This window comes from Limulus polyphemus, unplaced genomic scaffold, assembly GCF_000517525.1.
Source record: "Limulus polyphemus unplaced genomic scaffold, Limulus_polyphemus-2.1.2 Scaffold9060, whole genome shotgun sequence".
NCBI classification, from domain to species: domain Eukaryota; kingdom Metazoa; phylum Arthropoda; class Merostomata; order Xiphosura; family Limulidae; genus Limulus; species Limulus polyphemus.
Window position 1 is genome coordinate 6,754 of NW_013674670.1, and position 11,475 is coordinate 18,228.

At 30.4% G+C, this 11,475-nt stretch overlaps 1 protein-coding gene across 2 annotated transcripts in view; it reads right to left on the reverse strand.

The window, feature by feature from the left end:
* Positions 1–1,176: 1,176 nt before the first annotated feature.
* LOC106475730 (pituitary tumor-transforming gene 1 protein-interacting protein-like) overlaps positions 1,177–11,475 on the reverse strand; it is a 15,416-nt gene continuing 5,117 nt past the window's right edge. The window contains exons 3-8 of one of the 2 annotated variants that reach the window (XM_013936402.2): positions 9,401–9,453; positions 8,096–8,207; positions 7,015–7,186; positions 6,035–6,081; positions 3,713–3,733; positions 1,177–1,961 (exon numbers count right to left, since the gene is read on the reverse strand). In XM_013936402.2, coding sequence (XP_013791856.1) covers positions 1,918–1,961; positions 3,713–3,733; positions 6,035–6,081; positions 7,015–7,186; positions 8,096–8,207; positions 9,401–9,453 — 449 coding nt within the window. In that variant the 3' untranslated portion in view covers positions 1,177–1,917. The remainder of the gene's footprint in view (positions 1,962–3,712; positions 3,734–6,034; positions 6,082–7,014; positions 7,187–8,095; positions 8,208–9,400; positions 9,454–11,475) is intronic. The other variant, XM_013936403.2, reaches the window with a different exon arrangement.

The following is an 11,475-nucleotide window of genomic DNA, read 5'->3' on the forward strand; positions in this document are numbered from 1 at the left end:
CTACAAAATTGGCCCTGTGCTTGTAATCTTATCTTGTCGTTTTCAAAACATAACATCTATATAATCACTTAGCTATCTGAATGTCACCCATGTAAATTATTTATCTAATAACGTAAAACAGTCTGCCTTAAATTCCTCCACAGTTTACCTCTAATCCTGAATCTCTGTTTAGTGAAGGTTTTATTGTGTTAATGTAAAATGATTCTTTAATTTTTCTTGTCTTCCAAAATTTGTCTGTGTCAATGATTCTAGCTTTTTCCCAGTTTATGTTGTGTTTACCATTGGTTGAGGCTACAGGAACTCTCTCCTCCAATCAGAAACGTGTTTTAACCAACCAATCATAACACACAATCCACTAGAACACTATAAAGACCACACTGATCTAAAGACGAAAGGCAGAAGACTTTCAAAACGTCGTCCTCTACATTTGTAGGTTTCCACAATAGGCAGTTGCTGTCCTTTTGAAACTTAAATTCATTATGAATACTCTGCCTAAACAACCTATCAAAGATTGTATTTATAAAGCTGATGGGGTCTTTATTGGATGCGAGCTTTAGGCCTTAACTGGCAGACCATCAATATATTTATGATGTCACATTGTATACACAATATGCACGTAACTTGGTTTGTATAATTTATTAAAGAGTCAGCTCCAGATTCAATATCTTTTTATTAAAGTCATGATATTTCCTGCTTATAAATACTTTCCCCGAGAAGTAGGGTTGGGGCTTTCTACTAAGGTCAACTATTTGGTTTTATGTACTACTAGATGACTCAAAGTAACTATTAGTTACATAGCCTAATTTTTTGGTTTACCCATTTTATTCCTAAAGGGAAATTCTCGAAACTCTTAGCAGTGAAACCTTGATTTTTCCGAAATATCAGCTAGGTTTGCCATAACAGCATTGTAAAAAATCTCTGTTAAACTAAAATGAATGATGGATTTGATTTCCTTGCCTAAATAGGGTGCAGCCATACCCACCTTTTTTTTTCTTATTTTCCACCTACAAGTCCTGTGTGGATTTTATTGAAAATAAAAATTAGTCACATTGAACAAACCTTTGGTTACTCCAGTTTTAATAGTTTGGTGTGTTTCTGCAAGAATACTTAAGATTCAATAGACCAGGTAAAGTTTGGCTATGTGAATGTATAAGAATAAAGTAAAACAAACAGGTATAAAACTAGCACGATACCCTTTATTAAAAATGACAAACTATACTTTTATGCAATTGATAATTATTCACTCCACACAATTTCAAATTTTCTTTGTCACCTAGCCAAAATTACATTGTAATGTTACAATAAACATTACTAAGCACTATAGCTATTTCTTATTTAAGTGTGCAAAGTAATTATTGAAGCTACTTAAAATAAACAAATGTGATATGGTGGTGATTTTGTTTAGACAATTATCTTTATGTTCTTTCATTGAAAATAATAAGGGTATCCAACTAGATTTAAAATGTTCACATGAAACTCACGTAGTGTATTCTTTACCATAAAGCAAGCTAAGATCATTACAGCTGTCATTTCTTGAAACAGTGGCCTTCAGCTAATCATGGTAAACATTTTGTTACTTAATGTAAGCTAGTATAATAATCTTAAGTTTTAAACAATTAAGTTAAGAGAACTCACTTTATAAATACAAAACCTGTGTGGGTAAGCCTAATACATCAGTGAAATCAATCGCATCCTTCCTAACAGTATTACATTCCCAGTAGGTTTAAAATAAAATACAATAACTTTCACAATATAACTGACAATGAAGAAGTTGCTTTTTACACATCACTTGATTAAGTCTGATATATATATATTCCATGTTTATTTTATTTTTTTTATCTTTTAATAAAATAGCTAATGTTGGTAAGAAAAAAAAAAGATTAACACATTTGCAGAACTGATACTCCAACAAGTTGTTTAAGCATCAAAACGCTTGTAAGGGTTGTCATCTTTCAGCAAACCTGCAAAAAAAAAGTTAACATTTTCAACTGTGATGATAATGAAACAGTTAATAGTAGTAATAAAAAATAAATTTGTAATTTTGGGTATGATGAAAATACATTTGAAAATATCATGTAGAATGTAAATTTTAGTGTATTCTAAAATTAAGGCTTATATAAGAAATTAAAAGTACACCCGAGTTCTTATGAAGTTATTACTCTTGATGTCTTTCTACTTTTATTTGCCTAGTAACAGGCTTTAATACTTATACTTGTATTTTTTTTCTCTGTAAATATCTACCTTGTACCAGGCTGAAAAATTAAGTACATGTTCAATGTCCTTCTCCCTGTGCAAGTTCCAGCATGGAATGTCTTACAAAATTACAGAAGGTTTTAGTAGATCATGTACATGTTAAACACATGTATTCTTTTCTCTGTTTAAGTGAGCTTGAAACAACACTATTATCTACCTTGTATCAGGTTTTATAAATACCATTTTGTAAATGTAACCACTTGGATTACTAAACATTAATATATGCCTTGCACAAGGCTTTGGCAGTTCATGTATAAGTAAAATTCTTTTCTATAAAAGTCAAGCGTTGTAATGTTATTCAACAGCATTTATCTATCTACATTCCAATGGATCAATCTGCAATTTCTTGTTCTATGTCTGTGTTGAAGGAATTAGGTGTACTTTACCAAGTATTTCTTTCCTAAAGGTGCAGGAAACAAACATCCTCAAGCAATCAGACTAAATAAGCCATATGAAATAATACCACAAATGACCAAATTCTGTCATGATGGTTAAATTATATTGATTCCATTATATATAATGTGCTATCATGATGGCTGGCTAAAGTACGTTGATGAAATTGAATTAGACATAATATTAGAGTGAAAACACATAAATAACCAAAGAAGAATATTTTTAACAAATATTCAAATTGAAACCTGTATTTGAATATTTGTTTGTTTTTAATGTTATATTTTAAAGGGCTTTCCTCATATTGTAAATATCCAGAAGTCAATTTTGATTCTTGAATATAAGTATACAATACAAGCACTTTTCACCAATTACAAATCCTGAATATATATCTTCATGTCTGTTTATCGAGCATCATAACATTAAACAGTATCTTAATCAATGAACCCAATTCAAGTTCAGGATTTATAATATCTATAATTTGGAATTAACAGTCACAATGCTTTGTCCAATGATTGAAACATGATAATTGTCTTCCAAAGTTTATTGCACTCTACCCACTGTATTCAATTTCTGAAGGATAATGAACTGTGAGAGAATGAAATTCAATGACAGCTTTTTTTAGGTCAAGTAACTCTTGTGTGATATATACAAATACTTATGTGATTTAATAAATGTTAGAATTTGCCAATATAACATAACATCAAAATTATGTTCCTTTCTTAAGGTTAAACTTATACCCAGAAATATAACTATTAACCATAATAATCTAAACCTACTGAATATCCAGAAACACACATATATAGTTTTGTTATTAAACAAAGATCAACATGCAGTCGATATGGTCAAATACATTTTTGAAATGAGAATGTCCAGACTCACTACACTGAAGATCATGTTTAACAAAATGCATGCTGAGGAGAAAAAAAAGGGGAAACTTTAATAATTAATACACAGCCCAATTAGAAAAACAAGAGTAGCTGAACCATTGCTTTCTCATGCTTCTAATACCATAAATACAAATCATTCAGTAACAGTTCATGCAAAGAAATTTGTTTTAATTTCTCACCTGCTGAATCCACTAGTAGCCCTATGGAACAAAATAATTAGTTTAACACTATTTATCAATGAGAAGGCTCTCCTCTGGTTTTGATTATTGCCATTATTTTAATGTAATGTACAAACACTGAAGAATTTTAAGCCAATGTAAATAAACTGAATGTTACTGTGCACCCCTATAAATGTATAAAAAAAAGGGGGGGGGGTATGTGCACACACAATGTATAGAATTTATACTTGATGCAATACAAAATAAATCAGTAGCTGTGATACAGAACCATGGGGATGGCTGATAGAATTTTGGTACGATACTAATTACTTTATAAATTTAATTTTTTTACAGACTCCTGATAGTTGTCCTTTAAACTATCATCTTGCAAATAGATGATTGATTATTAGTCATAAACTCATTTTTCTGAATTGCTTTGAAAATATAGATTTAACGTTGAGTAAGACAAATTCTTAAAAATGCGGGACATTAATGGTTAAATCACTTCTTAAAGCACTTTTATAAATTTTACTATTGGATTATTTTTTAATCCCTTAAGACAAAAAATCATCTAAACAGATCAAGATATATATATATTTTTGTTTTGATACATAATTTCACATGCATGCAAAACAGTCTAGACCTCTACATTTGTACAACTGTTGCAGCAACTGAGTTCCCAACTCTTGTGTTTTTATGTTCCATGCAGTCCAAAAATTTTCAAACATATGTTCATTATGTATGTATTGTATTATTAATATCTTGGGCAACACAGTTCCAAAATTGTCTGACACTTCAATTTAGTAAGCTAAATTCTATAACTTCATTACTTAATAAATACTCTGTCTAAATAACAAGTAAAAGGATTAATTACTTAAATAAAAAAAAACTAACAAATAAACCTCATGTATACTCAGTTAACCAAGCTTTTGTGTTTTTTAATTAAACAAACATGTGGAAAAACTCAAAAATAGTTTGTCTTCCCCAGTGAGTAACAATGGTTAGCTTTAGAAGGTTTCTTATAAAAGGCTTAGCTGTAGCAGATGTTTAATTCTATATCCATCTTATTTTTTTACTCAACTATTAGTACATAATTATGCTATACTTAACTGTCTCTAAATAGTATTTCATGGTGTATAATAAACATGTGATCTTTACTTTTATGTATCTGCTCACTAATTCTGGTTATAGCATTGGATTAACATTAAAATTAGTACAGGACTTAAGCAATTTTTAATGAAATATTTACTTTAAAATTGAAAACTTTTGTATTAAAAACTTAGTGTCTCCCCTTTCTTTATATTGTTTTTTTTTTTTTACATTTTTTCAAAGCCACATCACAGTTTTTGATGCTCTTACAGGATTTGTACTGTATGGTGCAGATAAAATTCCATAACTCCTTCTATGACCAAGGGCACCACACAGATTAAATAATATGCCTTGGAACATGTCACAATAGTTATACAAAGTTGGTATAAAATTGACATTTTGAATGTTGTTCTTTGTCTCTATAAATTACAGCATAAATCAAGTCTTCAAACTGCTTAATAATAAATATAATATATTCTAAGTAACTCAAGTTGGGATGTTTTCTAATGTAATTAAGTCAATTTAATCTACTACTTTTTCATTGTTAATGAGAGGCCTCCTATGCTATGCTTCACCACCGATATATCAGAAGTATCATTACGCATTCCTGTTAACGGCATTTACTGTTCTGCTATAAGACAGTGTACCAAGAATCTAGGTTTTTTGAATATAATATGTGAAATTGAAACTATAAGAAATGGTTAGTTCAGGAGAATGAAGGTAATGTAATAAGTTAAACACTAACATGTGAAGACTTATCATACTTTATATGGGTTATCACACGGTCTTACACGTTTTTACTTAACACTAGTCAACGTGTAGTGAAGGCAAGCATAGGTTTGTAACTGCAAGCTGAAAACAAGCTTCCTTTAATTTATCATTTACTTAGACTGACAAACAATCATCAAAACATGAATTAAATATTTAAAAAACAATCTTTTTTAAAATTCACACAATTTTTTTTTAATCAGTTGCACATAGTAAAACATTTGTTTAATTTGTTCACAACATTCAACCAGGTTCACCTGGCAAAAACTGAGGTTAACAGTTAGCCTCAGTTCTTCATATTTCACCTGATGATGCCAAGTAAACCCAATAAAATATTGTGAACAACATAAAAAAGTTTTACTATGTGCAACTGATAAACTGTTTACATAACTACAATAAGTGTCACCAGGATTTCTGGCTACGTACATAACCTACTTTTTCTGACTTATGATAAACTAAGAGATGACGTTAAGGAATAGAACCCACCATATTTACGACGGATTTCATCAGTCTTACTCTGTCGTTCCTTCTTCCTGTTAACAAAAACAATCTTAATAAACAAAAGAGAGAGAATTTTGTTTTAATTATCTGGCAAATTTTAAACAGTAATGAACAAGCACTAGTTCTATTACCACTGTTTGTAAGTTAAGGTAACTTACCCTAACAAAAACATGAAAGGTTTATGTAAGAAGCTCACTGTTCATTGACTGGTTGTTTTGTTGAAAGTATGTACTTCTAGCAATATTTTATAAACATTGATAAATTATAAGGTGAATTTTTCCACTTTACTGATGTTTTTGGAATTTTTCTTCACTGAGTTACTTGAGTTTTTTTCAAAAAGGCATTTACTATTAAAAATTATCAATATCACCATTTTATTTTTATTTTATATTGTATAAAAAAACAGCATTTACCCCTACTTAAGTTAAAACGATCCTGTAAATTCAATTAGTGGCTTTGTTTATTAATACTAACAAAAAACCTAATTGTCAATAATCTGTAGGCCTATAAAAAGCTTTTCTTACTATTTTAATTTACACATTAATAATCATCATCTATCTTTACATTTCTGTGAGAACAGATTCATTATATGACATTTCTTTAGTGGAATCTGTTGACTTTTTTTTTTGTATTAACCTACAGAGATTAAAGATATCCCCCCCCCCTTTAAAACACGGAAAACTAGTCTTTACCAAAGAATTAAAATATTTTTCAAGCATTCTCATAATCAGTATGTTCAACCCTAGCTCTTAATAGTTGGAAGATGACTAATTAACATATTTTCCTTTCTCCCCCAGAGACCTACTTAATATTCTTCATTCCTATCTTATTTTGAAATAAAAAGTATTCCTACAAAGATATCTGTTTGAAATTCTGATGAGAGAAAGTGTAATACTAAATGACAAACTTTTAAATAAGATGGATGCCTAACAATTAATGTATCAGAATACAAAAAGTTACACTACCTTTCCTCAGCCCGCATTTTTCTTTCTTCACGTTGACGACTCCATTTAACTTCATCCTTTTCCATTCTTTTCTTCCTCCGTTTTTTACAACAGCAACAGCAGCAAATAATAATGGCCAAGAAAATCACACCTCCAATAACACCAAGACTTATGATAAGGACTTCAAAGTTAACTGGAATAAATATGTTTGATCAATATAAAAACTAAAACTAAAAGGAAAAAATAATGCTTTTCACACTAAGATTAAAAAAAGCATTACTTTAAATTAACATTTTGATTTTAAAATTTATTTTAGCCATTAATAGTACTATACAGATTTATTCAACTAAAACTTAGTGATTAATATCAAGCAAAAGTGCATAATACAAGTACATTTATGATGGAAAGTTAACATATGTTTTATACTTTGAAATCATTTTAAAAACAACTTACACAAAGAATCTATGGAGTTAATAGTACGTTGAAGAGACTTGAACTTCTGTTACCATATAATTGGTGCAAATGAAGCTCTATTTTTTTCAGTGAGTAAGAAGCTGATACATTCATTGCATAATTCTGTTAAGATTAATAAAAGGGGCACCAAACTGAGAATATAATTACTGTAAGTTACCAATCCTAAGGAATGCAATTACACACTCTCTACAAGTTATTTAATTATGCTTTAAGCCACTACGCATTTCTAAACCAAATATCAATTATTTTAATACAGTTAAAACCATCCCACCGGGTAGAATTTGTTCAGTGTTACACTAAGTCTTCAGTTTAGTATCGTAAGCAAAAATTAACATCAATGCAAAAATGTTCTCTAAGGATATTCTTCTTTAAAGAGAAGTACCGGCTGACGGAACCGTGACAAGATGTAAATATTCATTACGATTGTCTATCTCAGCTGAAGAGAACCCTACCTTTAACATCTCCAGCTTTAAAATAAAAGGTAAAAATGTCAAAATATTACATATCAGTCAGACTGAGGAAAGAAATCTTATATTTATAAAACTTTCAATCATTCAAAAAAGTTACTACACAGATGTAAACTGATAAAAACAAGTTGAAAAATTGGATGAAAAGCAAAGGGACTTACTAAGACAAGTGCCCCATGCCATGTCACCAAGAGTACCACATTCATCATACCGAGGCGCCAGGTGGCTGTATGGATAGTAGGAACATCGTTCATTTTTGTAGCAGTAGTAGCACTAAAGTAGAAGAACAATTTGTCAATTATAACTAACAATAAATCTTTGTTTTAAGTTATCATTACACATTAGTTTTAACCAGATAAATATTTGGAGAGGTTACAATATTTATCTAGAAAATTATTCCAATCATTGTTTCTGGGTCATGTTTATATACAGGAAATACTAATATAACAAAGTTGAACCAAGTTCACCAGCTCCAAAACCCGGAGCTAAACAGTTCCCTTTTGTGGTGCTACTGTTTCTCATTAAATGTATGTAGAACTTCTACAACTTATACCTACATCAAGTTTATGATTGTGTTATAGAATTTTAGGAGACAGTCTAAACCTGTTCACATAAACTAAGAAAAGGTTATATCTATTGCATAGGTAGTGTCTGTCTCCCATTTACAGCAGCCGCTTTCAGTGCCGCGTTTAAAGAGCTGCACACGCAGGCAAAGCTCAATATTCACTTTTGAAATGATGAGAGAACAGGCTTGAATAATGTTGATGCCAAATGTTATTTTGCAAGCAGGATATTCTGCACTAAATTAGGAATAAATCACACTATCATTCACAATTCAAAATGTGACATAACTTAAAGAATTTAAAGATTTATCATATGTTATTTTTGGGCAGCTCTTAGCATGACTGAAATACTCGATTAATTTTTGCAGTGGGCAATAAAAAGTACCTCAGAACTTTGGCTCTGAGTGAAACCAAGAGTGCAACATGATTAACCTTTTTAAAGTCCAAGAAATGATTTAAATTGACATATTAACTTAAAATTTTCCCATTATTGGGGAAGGGTACTTTTGCTTGAACAGTAAATATGGTGGTGATAAAAGAATTAAAACTTATTTTTGACTTTTCTAAGTATACTAACTAGTAATTTATTTTTTATTACAAAAACCACATCTGTAGAATATTCATGATTTTATCATCTAATGATTTATTTTTCAGTTCCTTCAAATATTGTCAATTATTATTTCAATAAAAAATGTCCAAAACTAAAAGCTTTTAATAATTTATTGTCAATGATGTGTGTAATAAAAATTCAGTTTTCCTCTTGTTCCTGATAGCAGTTGGAGTGACCTGTTTTCAACAAGTTATTACACAATAACCAAAAAAAGTGCTTAGTAACATCCTGCCAACTCATAATAAAAAGTTATACAATACCATAATTCTAAAGATGAAACTAGTGTCACTAACCTTGGCACTTGACTTGACACAATCATTACAAGAAGAATTGTGTTGAGCACAGACTGTTAAAAAAAACATACAACTTTAATTATATGCTGTAATATCAGATTTGATAATTCCAGCTGTGTTAGATCACTTCAATAATGTAAAAAAACCTATTACAGTTTTATAAGCACCTTAAAAAACATCTTGAGAAATACAGTAAGTGAAATAATATAATTTTGAATATATCTAGTACTACAGATTCATAGCTGCTATTTACATAAAGATTTTTCAAAAAAGAAAAAATTATTCATGTTCCCATTAGGTTTAAAACAGTTTTACTTTTTAAGTTTTTTATTTTTCTGCCTTTACTTGAAATAAAACTGCAGGCAAAGAAAATGGTATAAGCACACACACAAATGAACATGTTTCTTAAATAACATTTCTTGTTTCTACATCCATTTTATTTCTACATTAAAATTAATAATAGTTGCTGGTATTTTATAATTTTTCTATTAAATGCACACAAAAACATTCATGAAAATATTTATATGTAAGAGGTTAGAAAGTGATAACTTCTCTCTCTTGTTGTGCAGACACTGTATTGCAAACAACTTCTACTTTTTTATACTAAGAAATGTTATCTCTTCTATGAAAATTATGTTAACATTAACACTTGTTTCTGAATCAAAGTACTGATCTGCTTGCCTTATGCAATATATTGCTACTGAAAGCAAAAATGTTTATTTGTATATGTAAAGTTAGACTTCCAATGTCCTTGGGATTGTTCCAAAAGCCAGAGGTATGGTATAAGAGCAGAAAAACAAAGATTATCAGCCAACAGACTGAGTTCTGACTAAAAAAACAAAAAAAAGAATAACTGAATATAAAACCTGAATTAAAAAATAGCATATAAGACCAAATACCAATAGGGTAAAATAATAAGAATTATAACAGCCAAATTGAGTAAAATTTTGTACCAGGGGTAGAATCACCAAAAATTTATCTTAGAATTTGATTGTGGAAATGATACTAAATTAAAGTACAGTAAAATATTACTTTTACATATGAAGATTGATATATCAGGTTGTCTATTGGGTTTTGATATTGATTTTACAGAAATGGAAAAGATTTTTTAGTGAAGGGTGTTATTAGCTCCATTATATGCATTCTATCAGCAGAAGTTTTGATTGTATTAGGTCATCAAGAAATTAATGTTGCGTTTCGGAACACTTTCATTAACCACCCCTCAAGAAATGTACATCATGTATAATAGTTAAACGAACAGCCTAAACGTCATGTTAGTGTAACCTATATAATTTGTAAAGTTTAATATACTCTAATTCCTTATAGTGACGGCACACGATGAGACACATTCGGCATGTAATGCTGTTTGAATACAAAAACGAAAACAATGCCTCTGTAGCCACAAAGAAGTTTATGGAAATGTTCTGAACTTTCACAAGTGTCAATGATGGTTCAGCAAATTTTGTTCGGGTGACTATAGCCTAAAAACTGTGATGACAGGGACCCACATGTTAGAATTCATATTGATGCTCTGAAGATGCTTGTTGAGTCTAATCCAAGGCAACACACTCGTGAAATGTCCCTGAAATAGCATGTCTCTCATAAAACAATATTTAAAGATCTAAGGAGTATGGGAAAACTCCATAAAGAAGGTGTTTGGGTGCCTCACAAATTCTCCAATGATCATCGTTTCCAACGTGTGAACATTGCTTCGTCTCTTCTGGCGTAATGTGCGTGAACCATTTTTGGACAGAATTATCACCAGTGATAAAAAATGGATTCTCTATGCAAATATTAAATGTCACAAACAATGACTCAGTCCTAAACAAAAACCACTTCCTACCCAAAAACCTGGACTCCATCCGCAGAAAGTGATGCTTTGCATTTGGTGGGAAATCAAAGGAGTAATTCATTCTGAACTCCTCAATCCACAACGAACTGTCAATGCAGAGATCTATAGTCAGCAACTGGAATGATTAAATCAAGCCCTTCATCATAAATGCCCTTCACTCGTCAATTGGAAAGGTGTTCTTTTCCATGACAATGCACGTCCACATGTGACACGTTTGATGCAA